General features: G+C 45.3%; 1 protein-coding gene across 1 annotated transcript; it reads left to right on the top strand.

Annotated features, from left to right (window-relative positions):
• Positions 1-671: 671 nt before the first annotated feature.
• Positions 672-17130, top strand: LOC115396381 (regulation of nuclear pre-mRNA domain-containing protein 2-like). Its single transcript, XM_030102248.1, has 10 exons — positions 672-884; positions 8083-8212; positions 9680-9879; positions 9985-10037; positions 10239-10365; positions 10616-10791; positions 10904-11189; positions 11289-11549; positions 12319-12486; positions 12598-17130. Exons 1-10 carry the CDS (start codon positions 686-688, stop codon positions 14607-14609), a joined length of 3612 nt encoding a protein of 1203 aa, XP_029958108.1. The 5' UTR covers positions 672-685; the 3' UTR covers positions 14610-17130.
• Positions 17131-18900: the final 1770 nt, after the last annotated feature.

Genomic DNA, 18900 nt, shown 5'->3' on the forward strand with positions numbered 1-18900 from the left:
TACTTTGTCATGTGGGTTATGTCATGTTTTTCATACAGGTCACCTTGTGGGTCTTTTGCTGGCAGAGTCTGGTTTGTCTTGTCAGAATGCTTTCTTTTTATTGCCTTCATATGTTTTGCACTTAAATCTGCATTATGCAGACCAATACTTTTTTTTAATATGTATATTATTCAGGGAAATGTTTGAATGGTTCATCTTGAGTCAAATTTCACAATTTACTCTGCATTTGGTTTTTATTTTTGGTCATATTTTGGTCTTTTGTCATTCTGGGTGACATTTCCACTCCACTTTGTGGCATTGGATTTTCTTTGATAGGTACTGGGTCACTTTAGTGGTTTTTGATAGACTCGTTTTCATGTATATACTTTTGATAACATGTATAATAGTGCTTGTTTTCTTTCACATCATATTGTGAGGCACTTATACATTATGCTGATAGCTGGTTTTTTTTTTTAAATATCCGATTATTTAATATTTGTATTTTCCACCCCTCTTGTTCTTCATCGGGCCTCCTGTAGCGGTGATCTTGTATTTCTGGAGTGCTGTGGACTCGCTCCTGTTGATCCTGCTCAGTGTGTGCGGTTGAAGTGAGTTTGCGGGGGGATCCGAGGCGGTGTGTTCGCCCCCCGTCCCGTCTCCTTCATTACGGTCGCTCCTCCATCCCACCGGGAGACTCAGCTGAAAGATGGCGGCCGGCTCGGGCGCTGCAAGCGGCCACGGAGCCCGCAGCTCCAGCACCGCCGCTCTGGAGGCGTCCTTGGACCGGCGGTTTCAAGGAGTATCAAACACTATGGAGTCGATACAGGGACTTTCGACTTGGTGCATTGAAAACAAGAAGCACCACGGCCTGATCGTCCGCCACTGGGTGAAGTGGCTCAAGAAGTGTGAGTAGCCCCGTCACCGAGGCTAGCTAGCTAGCAGGCTAGCATACGCGAGCGGGTTGAAATGCGTTTTTAGCGCTGCTGCAGCTTCTCATGTCAACTTGGTCTCAAGTGCAATGAAGGCCAATGCAAAACAAAAACACCTAGCAATGTGGAGGTTGAACTTATTCTTGCCTGCATCATAAGGGAAACTCTGTCGTTCTCGCTACTTAAATTAGCCTTGAACAGATGCTAGGCTAATGTGTGTTTACAGTGGGGCCTCCAGGGGTTTATGCTCAGAAGTCATCATTGCACTACTTCTGCTGAATATTGAGCCCCAATTGAATAAAAACAAACAATGCATGTGCTTAGATTTTATTTTATTTTTATAATCTACGATGAGTGCACCTTGTATGTTTTCCTTTGGCACGTGCGATTGAGCATTTTTTTAATGCATCGAATGGAAGCTCTGCAGCGATTAACATCTATTAAACGATCACACTTTGGTTTAAAGATCCAGTTTTGTGCGTATGACCGTGATTCGACCAGGGTTGAAACTGAGACATGCTTAAGTAGAACACTGTGAATTATTGATGCACCTTACAGGAGCTCTCAGTGACTTTAGCGACCTAAAACCTTTGCTGCACGTTTCTGCCTGATGAACTGAAGAGGTGGCTGAGCTCTGTGTGTTTTCTGGATCTCCACAAGTGTCATTTGTTTCTGGGGTTCACTGAGAGGATTCTGTGCGAATAAACGAGCTCAGTTGAAGGTGCTGATGGTCACAGCAGGAGTGTTAAAGAGTAAAAGATAACACCAGGCCTCATTAAACAGGTGTAGCACTTCAAGTTGTTGCGTCTTATTGCTATAAATTATACTATGTTGATTAAATCTGCAATTTAAGGTCACTATCTTACTAGCTTCCAAACCTTTTGTCAACAGAATTTGTAAGATTGGTTGTCTTTTTTGTGACTTTAGCATACAACAGTTCTAATGAATGGTGTATAGGCAGTCCAAGCTTGTAATCATTAGTATTTTGAGAAACGACATGCTGCCTTCTCAGTTAAACACCCATATTCACTGCTGACCAGGGCCTTTTTTTTATTTCATCTCACAGGATCCAAACACATGTTTATTTTGTTACTTGTTGACTCCAGTTTGCCTGCCAGCAATAGTCTTTGATCATGGTTTGCAATCCATGGTCTTATTACAGATTCATCTGTGGCTGCTGTAGTGGTCATGTGACCACAGACTCCAGCAGTATTTGTCCCGGGGACAATGCTGGTTCAAATCCACATTTTACAAGCGCAAAGTCTCAGATCTTGATCTGCTGAAGGTACGAGTGGCATAAGTGATGAAGTACAAGATAATGTTTTCCAAAGCACATTGTAACAGTCTTCACTCTGTATTCAGTGGACAGCAACAGCAAGTAGCCACAAACTTGTTGAAGTTCATGAAGTCTACGTTGCACGTGAGGAATTTATAAGACAGCTAGAATCAAAGTCTTTGTAGGAAAGCTTTTATCAAAGATGGCTTTATATGTGATAGGGTCAAAATATTTCACAATTCAAGAAAGAAAAGATTTCTTAGCTGAGCAATTTCAAAAACTGCTAATACGTCATTGATATCTAGAAAACCTGAATGTTTCTGCATTGTTCATGCTTGCTGTCGTGGAAGTTCTCCTTGTTTCATGGGTGAGAGATGAGAAATAAGTGTTGATTTAGTGTCTTTTATTCTGAAAGGACAGCTCATCTCAAGAGTTGTGGTCAAGTCTGAGGCCCCATCTGCGTGAAAAATGAGCGAAACGCAAAAGACCTGTTGCCATTTGGGTCTGTGTTTGGTAGTTGTTGCCACCTGTTGTCATCTGTTCATTTGAATGTCCCTGCCGTCTCCATTGATTGTGTTTATAACATATGGTTTCCTCTGCACAGATGCATGTGTGGTTTCATTACAAACGCAACTGGCACGCTAACTACATTGTTTTCAGTGTTTCTGCCTTTGCCGTGTAAACAGAGCCTTAAATCCTGACAGCAGTATGTCTGCTGAAGTGACATGTGGCTGATAAAGTGGTTTGGTGAGGAAGATGTCGACATTACACTGCCGTGCTTTCTACAGGATGAAGTTACACGTCTGTTTGCTGAAAGCCTGGCCGAGTCTCTGCAGTATATTTTGATGGATGATGCTGATCTACCTTATTCTATTTATATCTGTAGAGTGAGTTCTGAAGAGGAGTTGATTAATATGAAGCCATTTCTGTAGTGAAGCAAGAGAAGTGCTCTGATTTCTTCAAGCCTTTGAATTTTTTTTTTTTTTTTCTGGTGACGTGTGCAGAAGCAACCAGCCAGAAATTGTTCTGCGTATTTTGTTTTAGGCCACTGACGGTGAACAGAGGATTTGATGTAACGGAGGATGAAATGGGTTTGATGGGTTGTAAGAGACTGGCTGCTGTTGCAGATCAAACATTACAGTAGTTTGTAGTTTGTCAGTGGATTTATTTTAACCACAGGAGTCGGACTGACGCACCGTGCTGCGCTGATCTGTTGCTTTTTATTGACTTATCGAGGTGGGACTGATTTGAAAAGAAAGAATCGGTTTGTGGCTTTCACAGAGCAGTAGACGAGGAGAAATATCAATTAAGCCTTGGACTGACTGATTTACATATATTTTTGCATTTCCAGTAAAACTCTGGGAAGTCAAATCGCACTCGGTGAGTTCAAGAGAAGCTCGTTGGTCATGAAGACTCTTTTATGTCTAATTCATTGTGTAATCTGTGAGTTTTTAAAGGGAGATCGTGACAAATTTTGTTTGCCACGGCATCCAGAAATGTATGAGAGGGGGGTTCAGGTCTCGTGGACCCTCAGTCAGAACATGTGGGGATTTATTTCATACTGTGAGGAGTTTCTGTTTGACTGGTCAATATCAATAAAACCATCATGTGGACATTTTTTTTTAATCCCCGCCCTGCATCACTGCTCAGGGAACAATGCACGATAAAAGCTTATGTCGACAATACAGGATGAGGAGCGGTGCAGCGGCCCGGCCTCTGCAGAGCAGCGCTAACTAACCAAGAGACAATCTGCCAGTGGCTCCAGATGAGGCTTTCATTCTAGTTAGCATGTTGCATTAATCTGCAAATGAGTGCATTTTGAAGAATTATGTTCTTTGATGTTTCGCCATGCAACAAGTTGGTTTTGACTTTAGCTTGGCCTCGCTTGCTGTCATAATATTCATGTTTTCTGTACTGATCCTCAGATGTTTGACTGGATGCTTCCAGTTGATGAGGTTTGCGGTCGCAGAGGTTGAATTGCTGTGATGTTTTCAGTAAAACAGGCCGTGACTCTCACTGTTACTTGTTTCTTTGGTATTACATTTAAAGCCTGGGCAGGTTGTGAGTATTTCAAATCAAAGTTACGGTTTAAGTTGTTTTGTGAAATTGTCGAGGATCTGAATTGTTTTCTTCTTGTTGTTACAATCACTTTTCTACTTCCTGGTTGTTGTTTTTTTTTTAAGTAACTTTTATTGGATCATTAAATCATACCTAACAAAAATCCTGTGTATAAGAACTCTAGATAATCTGAGAGTTTTGGTGAGGAGATGTTGTGTTGGCATGAAGGTGAATGTGTTGACTGAACCGGCGATCAAACATACTCTGTGTGGGAACAAAGGATTTCCCTGTTTGATCTTTCACCGGTTATTTGAGATCTTTTCTTATTGGAAATGAATGTGATGGTGATGGCAGCTAATGCTATATCAGGTTTCATGTTTTCAGTATTGGCTCTTCATGTTTGTTCTAATAAAGTGATTTTGTTCTTGATGAAAGTGATTTTCGTCAGCAGTATACCTTGGAAACACATTCATAGAATTGTGTGCTATATAGCAGTAAATATTAACTTCATAACATGTGAGTGTATTTTGATAGAATGTGACTGATCTGTTTTACTGTATTTATTAAAGTGGTCATGATGTGCTTTATTCCTTATGGCAGCCGTCTGCTGTTTTCCCGCTGTATTACAGTGTCTGCAGAATATAAAACAAGCTTTATGTTTCATTCACTATTTGTCAAAATCAAATGCAAAAATGAAACATTAAGTGGAATTTCAGAACTACCATTTTCATAAAATGCACTTTTTTTTTTTATCACAGAATGTCTAGAATTAAGGGCTCGGCGGTTCCTTTTCAGGAACCTATTTCAAGTAAAAGCTGAGCGAGTCTCTGGTAACTCCTCTCTTGCCTTTGGATCCAACCTGCTGCTATAATGACATCTTTTATATCAAAATTGGCTTCTTGGTGTGAGACATCGGTGTTTATAGTCTGAATTTCACTAGTTTCGCTGCTTCACTTGGATTTGTAAATGCATGTATTTGGTGTGTTTGACGGGGATGGGGGTTTCCTTTGCCTCCTTTTATTGCTTTTTGTTTGGTTTTCATTTGATTTTACTGCCAGAAGAGACGATCAAATAAGAAGGGAATAATTTTCTGCTGCTACAGAATCATTTCTCCGTTAAAATGTGTCCTAGTCAAAGCATTTACACTTTCTGATAAGCCTCTTGTTGTGCCCTAAAGTTTGAAGGGTTTTTTTCTTGGCCAATGTTTCTCCATCCAGACTCAAATTGAATTGTACTTGCTTCCACTGTGGTATTTTCAGAAGCAGCAGGAGTCATCGCATCTCTCTGCCAGCATCCTCGCTTCTTTTGAAAATAGAAACTAAGGGCCAATCCCAATTCTACCCCTTACCCCTACCCCTTAGCCCTTAGCCCTACCCCTATCACTCTCCTACCCCTTTTAGAATAGGGCTGAGGGCTAGGGCTATCTTTGCAGCACTATGAATTGGGATACCCCTTGGCCCTTTAAGCCCCGCCGCACTCCTATAACAACAAAAAATTATGGATATTAGAAATGATAGAAATTACATTAGAAATTACTTTTATTTTTTTAAAATTGGTATTATTATTTACCTTATATTTCTTTTTGAGGTTCTCCCACTTTTTTGAAGCTTGCTGGGCTGTAACTTCCCCTTCCAAGCCATTTTCTTTTATGAATTTCCTAAAGTAATACAGATATATTTATATAAACACATTTTATTACTGACATACTATAGCTTAGACGAATAATATAATTTACTCCCAATGTGTTTTGGCGCTGTATTTTGATTTCAAAAACTTTTCTTCCTTTTTAACCTCTAAACCCGGGGTCCTCAAATACAAATCTTGAAGGTCCACATTTGCTTTTTATATACAAGCATGGGTCCGGACTTCAGCGCCCTGTGGGGGGGGGGGGGGGGGGGGGGGGGGGCGATACCGAGGACTGCCGAGCAGTGCGGTGCGACGGAGTGCGCTGGACACGCGCAGAGCGGCGCGGTGCAGAACGGTGCTCACACGGAACATGGAGCGTTTAAAGAAAGATTTTTTTTCTTTTTTTTTTTTCCATACATTTGCCCTGGGGCAGCAGCGAGGTGTGCCGTCCGCTAATTGAGGAACCCGGCTCTAAACTGAATCAGCAGTCGGGTTTCATCGGGGGTCCCTGTGTCTAACATATTACGTTAAAAACATGATAAAGGATGACGTTAATTCAGTGATTAGTGCTCTTCATAAGTTACAAATTCACGATTGGAAACGGTGCTGCGCAGCGCTAAAACGTTAATCCATGACTGGGACACTGTCACGCTAGTTTATCTATAAATTCAGTGAAGCAAATACACTTTTTATAGCTTTTTAAATAGTATACAGAAAGCAATCTTACATTTGTGCGACTCCGTGGTGGGCGCCATGTTGTTTTTTTCTGGCCAATGTGAAACTCCGCCTACCCCTATAGAGAATAGGGAGCATCGATGCAGACTTCGCTGAAAGGGGTGAAATAGCCCTTCCCCTTACCCCTACCCCTATTCAAAAAGGAGAATTGGGATAGCCCTTAAGCCTCGTGAACGCGCATATCATAGGGGTAGGGGTAAGGGGTAGGGGTAAGGGGTAGAATTGGGATTGGCCCTAAGACTAAAGTCAGCAGAGTATAGAGGCTCTTGTCTGACTTTTTTTTTTCTTTTGGACTAAATCTAGTAAACATGGCCAAAAGCTTGACTTCTCTTAATTCCTGCCAGAATATTTCACAGGATTTGTGCTGTAGCCATGCTGGGAAGTTGAATAGATAATAATAATACTCGCTAATGTTCACCATTTACAGATGGTTTTGTGTAAAAACCAAGCGAGGAACCTTAGATATTTATGATTCAGTGATAATACTGACACAGATCATTTATCTAACTCGGTGCCGCCGCTCTGGAGCTGATCTCAGCTCACTATAAACAAAGGTCACATGGACACCCACACCTGTGGGGAGAAATAGTCCTCTTGTATAGTAAAATTCTGGTTTCAGATAAAGCGGTAACTCGAACACACAGGGTGAACATGCAGCCTTGACACTGAAAAGCCGTCAAGCCCAGTTGAGGCGGGAACGTCTTGTAGTGAGACGTTTGCTGACCAATCCACCGCAGTGCTGCCTGACGATGCTGTAAAACGACCATGCATGACTTCTCTCTGTGTTTTTGCAGCGTCTCCAAATGATTTACTGGAAACTTGGTTTATTCCCCAAATACACTGCAGACAGTGCAAGTTGAATATGTGAAAGTAAAAGTATGTTAGTTTGGACTTTCTGATGGGTGATCTGTATCTGTGATAACCTACCGCTCATTTGACCATATCTGTTGATGCCAGTATACACACACACACACACACACACACACACACACACACACACACAGTGATAATTTGCACTCTTACATCAACCACCAGTAGTGATGGAGCTCGTCTCTCCACAGTTTTCACCTTGGTTACAGCTGACAGTCGGCCGTCTTCGTGTGTTTGAGCTCCTCTGTGAACGCTGATCTGCAGCTGATCACTGTTTGGTTCTGAGCTAAAGTGTGTGTGTCGTGCGTCCAACCTGCTGCTTTCTTCCCATCCGCCTTCTTACTGCACCAACATGCAGGAGTATATTCACCTTCTGTTGCACTGCCTGACTGTTCTGGTCTCACTTTAAAAAGTGATTTCAGCTGAACTGATATGTGACCATGTGCTTTTAGTTTTAGTCAGACTTGCTGAATAATTTATTTCTTTGGGTGTCATTCATTCACCCAGGGAAACTTCAGCATGTTAAATGACCAAACACAAGCTGAAATGTTCAAGGCTTTAAGAGAATCCAAAACTAAAGAATCCAAATATTTTTCCGTGTCTTTGCAGCCGACAACAATCATCGATTGAATCTCTTCTACGTCGCCAATGACGTGATCCAAAACTGCAAAAGAAAGAATGCCATTGTCTTTCGCTCGGCTTTCGCAGACGTCCTTCCCAACGCTGCTCTGCTCATCAAGTGAGTATCCTGATGTGATTATTGATTTTCTTTTTCTGTCTCTTTTTTTTTGTTTGTTTTTTTTTTTTTAGGGTTGCAAAATTCCGGGAATTTTCAAAGTTGGAAACTTTCCATGGGAATTAACGGGAATATATGGGATTAAATTAGAAATTTACAAAATGGAAGGTTGGCCCTTAAAGGTGCTGTAGGCAGGATTTTGCTAGTCAATTCTAATTTTTCTGTGTTTTCTTTGGATTAAATGTTAGAGTATCCATTGATAATCCTTTAGGAGTGTAGCATAATTGCACTACCGTGAGGGCGCAGAGTTTCCATCTGTCTCTGTTCTGAGCTGAAAAGGAATCTCGACAGCTCCAGGTATCTTTGACCAATCAGAAGAGCCCATGAGGCTCTAACCGTGATTGGTCGAGGGGCGTTCGTCGCACGTTCTTGTGGGAGGGGCTTAACTTGCGCAAGGGCGTGATGTCAGAGAAAACAGGACAGGATTGACTGTGCTGGGTTTCAAATCGCCATTTTAGATGCGGAATCCTGCCTACAGCACCTTTAACAGGGAACTTAAATATAGTTGGGGGGGGGGAAATATATTGCAGCATAGTCTTGGCTAAAACAACCAGATTTAATGCAGGTACACTCCTCAATCACATGCACACAGCACACTTACTGCAGGGCTATTGAGGCCACGCCCCCTACATACACTCAATCACATGCACAGGTGATTTCTTGAAGCCCAGAGGCCACACTTTTGAGCTGAAAGCACAAGACTATTGAAGCCACACGTTTGAGCCTGCTTACAATATAAAGTCAAGTAAGTTTTGATAATATCATGGGGTAAATATATTTACCCCAGCCCTGTTCACTTGCAAATATTAAATGAAAATGTATTAATACATTTGCAGTAGCTAACTAGCTGATAAGTTAGGTGCTAAATGAAAGCTATTTTTCATTTCATTGACCATTTAAGAGGCGAGCTATTATGGTGATAACTACCTCAAATTTGATGCTGTTTCTTCTGCAGATTGGGTGGGGGAGGGGGTGAGTATTTACTCAACATTCATGTTTTGGTTCATTAAATTAATTGTTCATACAAGAATAAAAACTAAAGTTCTACTGAAATAAATCTGTTGAAATGTCATGTTTTTGTATTATTTTGCATGGATGTCTGCTTATAACAAAAAATATTTACATTTATGTTTGGATATGATACCGTTTGTTTAAATTACCCCCAATTTCCAGTTAATTCCCAAAAATTCTCATAATTCCCGTGGAGAGTTTCTAATTTGGAATATTTCCAAAATTCCCCAGCTTAACTTCCCAAGGAAAGTTTCCGGAAATTTACCAGAAACTTTCCGCCCCTTTGCAACCCTAATTTTTTTCAAGGGAAAACATTGCATTCTGTGACATGTCTCCTATTTGAATGAAAAGATGTTTCATCTGTCAGTCTTTCTACATTAATGTTGTTTTTCCTGTCAGGGACATGAAGGTCCGGAAATCAATAGAAAGGATCTTCACGATTTGGGAGGAAAGAAGCGTTTATCCTGAAGAGGTCATCGGTCAGTTCAAAGCTAATTTGAACAAAAAGGAAAAGGAGCGAGAGAAGCAGAAGGAAAAAGAAAAAGAGAAGGAAAAGGAGAAGGAGAAAGAGAAAGTAAAAGAGGCTCCATCTGCAGTTGGTCAGTTTATCACTTTTTATGTTTATCAAATATCTTCTTTAGATTTTTAGTATACTGAAAATGTAATTGCAGTGCTGAGTTTAAAGGTGTGCTCCTCTGTTTCAGTCCCGGCCAAAACCAAAGCGGCCCTGAAGTCCAAAATTGTAGCAGAGTTCACAGTAAGTTGTCGTCATGCAAAACATTAAAAAAAACAAAAAAACACGAAAGCCATCAAAAGCGTCGGGTAAATCAATCTGATGTTTTTTATTCAGAGTTAATCTGATCCATCAATCAGAAAGTGTTCAACCAGATTGAAAAACGCCAGACTGTAACCGCCCCGCCAGTGTTGCAACGTCCCGTCATGACTGCCTCTGTTCCAGCCCCAGTCCCTCGTGGAGCAGCTGCTGAGCTACAAGCGAGCCGTCGCTGAAGAGGAGTTCAGGGAGAAGCAGCTCACAGCCCTCCGGGTGGACGTCTGCAGCTCCGAGGCCCTCAAGAGGCTTAAAGGTCAGACGTCGTCGAGCTGCGCTCTGCATCATTTCACTCGTTTTCCTCTCGGTGTCTAAAACATGAACAGACCCGACAGTCAGGTTCTGTACAAGGTTAAGTTTCAGCACAAGTGAGCTGTGGGGAAGTGTTTATCTGTACATTTTATTAATAAATATGTTCTTAAGGGGATTTTTTTTTTCATTTTGAGGTGAAAGTTGATTCAACACAGTTTGTCGATTGTCTTCTGACCCTGCGTGTTGGTCGTCAGATAAAGCAGGAGGGAACAAGTTCGCGAAGGACTTTGAGGACGGAAGTCTGAAGCTGCAGGAGTTTGTCGGATTCCTGGAGACGGAGTTGAAAACGGGGCCGCCTCTGCTCGAGGCTCTGGGAAACGCAGACATTTTCTACGAGATGCAGTACAAGGAGGTCAAGATCGTGGCCAATGTGAGTGCTGGCTACTTGGAGATGACGAGAAATCTAAAATCTGTGAATTTATTGAGCCCTTGATCATTATTCTTAGATCTGTTTTTTTCTTCTTTCTCTCCCCTCCACTCAGGCATATAATGCTTTTGCCAACCGTGTGGCCAGCCTGAAGAGGAAGCTGGATTCTCTCAAGTCGACCCTCCCCGGGCCTGAAGACTCTCCCATCCCCTCGCCATCGGAAGATGCCCCCTCGCCCTCCGGCTCCGACTCGCCCTTCCTGGGCGTGGTCTCTGGCAGAGCTCAGGTGGATCCCGAGCTGGACGGGAAGGCCATGGACGAGGCAGAGCTGCCGAGCGACAACAGGGACACGGAGGACATGGACATGTCTGACGAGGAGGCGGCGCCCGCTGCAGGAGGCGGTCAGCGGCTTTTCCACTTTACATCAGATTGAATTTCAAAACCGCAGTGACGTCATGTTGATGGTGTTTTTTGTTTGTTTTTTTTGTCTTCGCTTGCAGGTGACGACAAAGACAAGCCGTCCGCTGCTGTTGCAAAGACCGCAAAAACCGAAACGGCTGCAAAGTCTCCAAACCCGCCGGCAAAAGTCTCCAAACCCGCCGCTCCGGCCGTCACCTCGGCTGCCCCGGTCACTCCCACGTCCACTCCCACCACGAGCGCTCCCGCCGCCGCCGCCCCTCTGGGGGTCAACCTGGCCAAAGTGGACCTGGGGAAGATCAGCTCCATTCTCAGCTCCCTCACCTCTGCCATGAAGAATACAGGTGTGTTTGTGGAAGACCGATGAAGGTTCGCTGTAAAATGTGTGCTTTTCTGGTAGTGGAAAGGGAAAAAAGACACTGCTTTACATTATGTGTATTCTGTGGGACTCATTATTAAAGAACAGTATCAGGATCTCTTGACACTCAGGAGTCGCCACAGTTGTTACCTTAAATGTTTTTTTTTTGACTGCTGTGCTGTTTGATCCTGTGTGTTCAGTGCTGATTCTATAGTGTATCTTTGTGTTGTGCAGCAGCAGCAGCAGCAGTTACAGGGCTTCCCCCGAGGCATGTTTTACACTATATTGGATGATTATTTTATTATCCACTATTCTGAATAAATGAAAATCATCAAGCGAGAGAAAACAGCTGGAAAACGTTTTCCACAGTTGAATTCTACATTTAGATTATTGCCCACAGAGGTGTTGCAGGCTTCTCCAAGGTTTCTATTGCAGAGGTTTGTGTTTTAAAATTAAGGAGAGAATTGTTAACTGAACATGTCCGAACACGTGCCGGAGCGGCTCTCCGGAGCCACGGGAAGTAATTGCTGTTATTCCTCTGCTGGACTGCTTCTAAATAAACCAACATGCCCATGATGTCCGTAATGAAGAAACGAGTCACTGAGGGCTCCAGCGCGGCGCAGCGATAGGCCGTTAATTCTATTTCGACGATACCAGACCTCTGTGGCAGGAATCAATAGGAAGTTTGCTTTGATTTGATACATTTAAGAAGTTTGAGTATTGCCATTTCACTTCTCTCTCCCCGCTTGCTTTAGGAGTCAGTCCGTCACCTCGGCCGTCTCCTGGGACGCCCACCACACCCGGCGGCCAATCGTCCGCTGCCAAAGTGACGCCGCAGAGCCCAGCGCTGGCCAGCATCCTGTCACGTGTCGACATAACCCCAGAGGGGATCCTCAGTGCTCTGTCTAAAACCAATACACCATGTGAGACACACACACACACACACACACTGCTGTGATATTCATACGAAGAAGAGTTGTGATGAACCCATTTCATTATTTTACTTTATTGAATTGTTCTCTGTCCCGCTGCAGCTTTGTCTTCTCTCCTGCAAAGTGTGACAAACAGCAGCTCGGCTCCTCCGACACGAACCTCCCCGGAATCGACGAGCGTCAAAACCCCGATAACCCCAGTTACCCCGGTTACCCCGACAACCCCGAAAACGAAGGCTCCTGTGATCAATAGCCTCAAGCGAGACACGCCGGTCAGGAACAGAGACTGGGAGACGGAGAGACAGCTGTCCCCCCCTCCTCCTCCTCCTCCTCCTCGCCCTTCAGCGCCGTCTGTCTCCCCCCCCAGTTTAGAATCCAAGATCAACAGTTTCTTGCAGGGCAACCCGGGTTTCAGCCTGGCGCTCGGGGACGTCAGTCCCGACGGGGTGGACGGGACGCCGGTGAGAGACGAGGCGGCCGGCACTCCGACCCAGGACGAGATCATGGACACGCCCGGGAGCGTGCCCGAGTCTCTGGGCTCCTCTGGAGGCCACGCGCTGTCGCCCACCGCCTACCGCAGCGAGCCCTGGGACGCCGTGATCACGCCGTCGGGAAGCAACAGCGACGGGGACTTCCTGGGCTCGTCGTCTTCCCGGTACGGCGCCGGGAAGAAGAAACTGAAGGACGACGAAGCGATGAGCACAAGGAAGACGGTGTCGTCCTCTCCCGCTAACGACCTGAGGGGGAAGAAAGACGAACACGGCCAGCTGAGGATGCTGGGAAACAACAAAGTGATGGGAGAGAGGAGGCTGTCCGGCGCCTCGCGTAAGACCAGCATCGGCTCAGATGACGGGAAAAGAGAGGACAAAGGAAAAGGTCAGGCGTCTCCAGGCGGAGACGGGAAGGGGGGCCAGTACCACCGCATCGAGACGCTGGTGTCGCCCTGCACGGAGGGGACGCCCATCCAGACTCTGGGCTACTCCAACCGGCCGCTCGCCGGCGAGCGCATCAAGACAGTAGAGAGCATACGCGTGATTGGCCGAGGCTCGCGGCGAGGGGCGGGGGCCGGCGGCCGGCCGGGCGGAGCCATGTGGTACGAAGAGGAGGAGTACCTGGAGGCGCAGCCTCCGTCGCCTCTGAACGCCCCCCCTCCTCCTCCCCTCAGCATCCCCCAACGGGGCGCCGAAGACCTGATCCCCCCGATGCCCCCGCCCCCGCATTTCCTCCTCCCGCCTCACCTCCACCCTCCGCCGGGCCACCCCCACCTGCACCTCCCCCCCCACAGTCCGTTCCCGGCGCCCTATCACCCCGAGCACCTCCAGACCGCCCCGCCGCTCCACCACCATCAGCCCCCCCCCACGCCCCCCTTCTTTGGCGCCCCCCCGCCCATCCCTCGGCCCCCCCCTCCTCCTCCTCCCATCCCGCAGCGGCGCTCCCCCCCGCCGGCTCACCCCCCTATGCCGTCTGCCGTCATGGTGGGGGGGGTGTTGGTCCCCATCGACCGCCCCCTGTCGCTCCCTCCCCAGGTTAGGTCTGAAAGTGGCGAGCGGGGTGGCGGGGGGCATCGGGGAAACAAGTCGGCCCCCCAGCCCCTAATGCCCTCGCTGCTCGGTGAGCCGCCAAAGCACCCCCGGCCCGGCACGGTCAAAGAGCATTTCGTCCCCCGCCACGCGCCCCCCCTGCACCGCCCCGGCGCCCCGGGCGTTCCTCCGCCTTTACTGGGGAGAGTCAAAGAGCCGCTCAGTCTCCACCTTCCCCCCCACTCCCCGACGTCCTCCACCCCCTCCCCCTCCACACCCAACTCCCCCGCATTCGACACGGCGCCGCCGCCACCGCCGCCGCCTCGCTCCCTGCCTCAGCCCGGCGGCCCCCACGCCAGCCCTCCCCCCCAGTCCCGAAACCAGACCCCCAACCCCGTCCCCCTCCTCAACCTGCCCCCGATGCTCCCCGCCCCCATGCTGCAGAGGCCCCCTCTGCGGGGCAGAGCCCCCTCCCAGCACCCCGACCGCCACCACTCCGGCAGGGGTTTTCGCGGCGGGAAGCGGCCCGGCCCTCCGTTCGCCGGCGGCCCGTTCCACTCTCAGAAGAGGCCGTTCCTGCCGCCGCGCTACTGAGGCGGTCCGCCACCACGAGCCCGACGAGAGCCGCAAGCCACGCCTCTAGAAGTGCAGTGTGTGTTAGCCCTGCTGGTATGAGCCCCGCTGTCTCTCTGTTCATAAGCTTGAATTAAAAACTACCTTAGGCTGTGTGTAAATAGTTGATACACAAATAAAAGACGTGATAGTCGTCATGTTTCAGCCAGTCTTCTTACACTGTACAGTACAGCCGAGAGGTGAGCAGCTGCGTCACGCAGAGTGTTATGTAACAACCCCCAGTCTACCATTTTACTCCCAACTCTCCAGCAAGTGCGGTGGAATGAGAGCGGATAGTTTGTGCAGAAAGAAAACTGTTCTGTGTTAAGCTTTTGTAGTTTTACCTGAGGCAGTTCGGCGTTACGGGGATGATGTTTCCAGCTCTCTTCAGGACTCTTTCTTTACAGGGTCTGCACTCCTCTCTTGACACTTAGCTGAGCATCAAGACTGGGAATAAGTGAACATACCTGTTGACCCCATCCCTTCAAATTAAAAACAAAGAGTTGTCTTCGGGTCGGACAGTTTTGATGAGATCCGAAACTCTGATGTGCCACTGAGGTTTGAACAACCTCCATCTGAATCCCGTATGAATCCAATATGCAGATGTTTCGGTTTCATTGAAACCAATTGGAACGCAAAGCAGGCGAGATTGTTCACATTTGAAAAAATGAAATTCTTGACTAGTTACGTTCCTTTAAACATTTGCTAGATGATCATTTTATTCAGTGGCCACTGAGCCCTGCGCATGGCTTTGTTGTTTAAGATATCGGTGAAAGTTACGTTACCTTGATAACGTTCATTTTGATAAGAACACTGATCATTGGGCAGAAATGATCAGTTTCCTGTTATAAAATGTTTGCAGAAGTATCTGCAGTCAGAATTGACTCACTGTTAATATTTTGGTGTCTCCAGTGTTGATGCTCAGATAAGCTAAAGGTCTTCTGTCCTCCCTGCTTCATCTTCACCAGATATGTTCTCTTTAATCTTGGCAAGAATGAGCACATAACTGCCCGGATGTCAAACCGATCCTTTTTGAGCCACGTGTGATCGAAGGGATGAACATGGGCTCCAAAGAGGTCTTTTCCTCCATGGGTGTCGGGTGTGTGCTGTGCGTCCTGAAATGCTGTTTCTCATTTTAAATGATGGGGGGGGAAATGTGTCGCAGCCGCGGCTGGAAACCTGCTGTAAATTATATTCTTCTCCTGCTAAACCTTTTTTTTTCCCCTCCATTCTTCCATTTCTTCCAACTGTACATTTCTAAGCTTGTAAATACAAAGAGTGACTGAGTTAATACAGCTTTTTTTTTTTTTTCTCTTCCAAGTTCTAATTTCTGTGAAAGAGGACAGTACTCCTTACTTGCGCAGCCCGTCTTTACTGTGATTGAGGCCTTGGATAAGCGTTAAACCTGGAAGAATCCCACAGAAGTATCTTTCTGAACCCATCGCACTGAAGAGGGTGAAGAAAATCAGCATTTTTTTTTTCTCTTTAATTTCCCACTATCTGTGGTTGTGGCCCGTGAAGTTAGAGAAATGAAGGTAATGGGTAGACGACGGGGAGACATCACAGCTTTAACTGCACTCCTGGTAGGGTTCACCATGTACGGACTTGAATAAAATCCGCAGTTTCAATTCAACCGGCGGGGGGGAAAGGTATTTTATTTGGTCAATATTTCTAACTCGAATTTTGCTGTTTTAATCATTTTTGTGCTGTTCCGCTGTATTTTCCTACCTGTTTTCAGCTTCTTTTTTTTTTTTTTTCCCTGAGTATTCACACAGTTGCTGCCATTTTCACTTTAAATTTACATTTAATACCTTTTTTGCGTTGTTTCCTTACCGGATAAGATGAGCAAATCTCCACGAGCAGGCACAGCACATGAAATTTGAAGGATAATCATTTCTCCAGAAAGTTTATTTAAATCCTCCAGTTGTTTTGAGCTCCTTCTCTGCATCGTTTCTTTGCCAATTTCTTGCTTCTGCCTTCAAACCCCTGAAAATGGCTTCATCCAGACACAGTCCTGCACCTCTCAACATGAGTGAGGTGCAGCACAGTGACGGCAATCCTCCCTCCCCCCTCTTGTTGCTATAATGCAACAACTGTCATTTACCCGCACATTTATAGATGCAGGCCGAGTCTCTCCTGTGTTTTGATTTGAGTGTGTGAAGTCTCCTGTTCTTATTCACAGTTTAAAATGACACTTCATCATGAAAACTTTCCTACGTTAATAGAGCTACGGCGTTCATTTGTCACAACAGTGTTGAGCACTTCATCGGTGTTTGGATGAATGTTAAACAACGTCTGTTACAACGATGCATGAACTCTTATCACTGCAGTCGCACATCAGAGCAGCTCATAATCCCATCAGATCGCAGTGTCCACAGAGAGAAAGAGGATAATAAACATTCAAGCAAAGTCGATTATCTACAGTTAAGCATTCATGTAAACGACCTGTTTCTCACCTCGAATAACTGACACGGTTGAAGCTGATGATGTGATGATTTTTTTTTTTTTTTTTTTTGTGTATTTGATGCATTTTAACTGCTTATCACTGCTGTTCCCATCAACGATGCTATATCTCTGGTCTTCGAGTGTCCAATCTTTTCTGGTGTGATGAACATGCACACATTCTGCATTTGTCACAGTGAATAGATCAATATCGAACATCGACAAAACATTCATATTTTTAATCCTAAATTAGGACACTGTTTTCTGCATTCAGTAAGTGTTCTTTTTTTTTTTTTTTTTTTTTTTTGGAGGTTTCACTCCTGACTTTGACAACCGAAGTCAGCTTTTCAGTGTTTTTGTTTAAAGTTTATTTAAATCTTTTTTCCTTTCTCCACTCAAGCCTCTTTCATTACACCAGTGAGAGGAATCAACTTGTTGGTTCATGATAAAAATCTGCAAACTACATTTGACGATGTTTCTCTAAACCACACTGTGGAGGCGTCGTTTAAAATTTTGAGGTACTACTGATGTAACGTGCACGTAGATACTGAGTTTTCCTTCTTCATAAGAAGAGATCCACTTGAGACATTTTCATTACACACTTTCAGTAGATAAAATCTAGAGGAAAATCTAGTAATTTTCAGCAAATGAGTTGCATTTAAATAATTTAAATGTGATGGCATTATGGAAAGATGGTTTGACTTGCTGCTCTTGTATCCTGCATCATATAAGCTCAATATTTTGGCCTCTATATACGGTTATTCCATTTGTTCACAGTGCATTCAAACTGCATGTTTACCTGCAACTTCCTGTTCATTCTTTACTTGCAATGATGACTTTGTTTCCCTTTCCCAAGGCTTTTTATACTCACACCACATCTCAACATGTACATATCAAAATGACATCTTTTCCAAGTAGGCACATCTATCAGTGTTCAATCCAGCCATGTAATTTAAACCAAACTTTGCCAGTCAGTGAGATAAATGGCTTATTTAAAAGAAAATGCACAGAATTTGAACCGCAGTTGTCAGCAGGAATTTCATTCATGTTGCAGGACTGTTTTGTTTGAGAAGTGCTGTAGCGCCCCCAAGTGGCAGCTCAGCGGTACCGACGTGGAGATGTTGAGGTCTTCGTCTTTTATATCCCAAACAAAACCAAATAACAGCTTTAACTGAGCCTCTCTTGGATTTATTACATCCACATTAATAGTTCTATTTAAAACTGCCCACGTTTAATAATGTGATTGACTGAGCACTGCATTAGATGTAAACTTTATTTATAGAACATTTTCTCTGGAAACCTGCTCCAGGTCAGAAAGGGCTTTAAAAAATGTCGGTGATTTGAAAAGTAGCTGAAGTTAAAATGCATTTCCGCAAGAGTAAAATAGAAGTTCTTTTTCCATTTAATTGTCTCCATTAGAACTCTGAAATAGTATTTCTGGCTTCAAACCAGCAGACTAAATGCAGCTGGAGCCGCCTCTTTGAGGCGCTCTTCTTCCTAATGGAGCACTCTCCTGTGAAGCCCTGTCGGTGGCCATGCACGCACGCCACAATGCCCCCACCCCCACCCCCATCCCACCACACACACACACACACACACACACACACACTCTCTCCACTCCACTTCTCGCTCTGACATTTTAATCCGGTCTGAAACCCCTGACCTGACCGTGCGTGACTTCAGGGTTAAATTCTAAAGTATTTCCCTCTTTAATATCTCGGGATAATTCTCACTTTATCTCTGTGCGCAGCTCCTGTCGAAGCGCGCTCTGGCGCCAGCGCCCGGAGCGCGCACGCTGCTCGCTGAGTGTCGTCGCTGTCGACGTCACTCC

This window comes from Salarias fasciatus, chromosome 11 (genome assembly GCF_902148845.1).
Source record: "Salarias fasciatus chromosome 11, fSalaFa1.1, whole genome shotgun sequence".
In the NCBI taxonomy this organism is placed as follows: Eukaryota; Metazoa; Chordata; class Actinopteri; order Blenniiformes; family Blenniidae; genus Salarias; species Salarias fasciatus.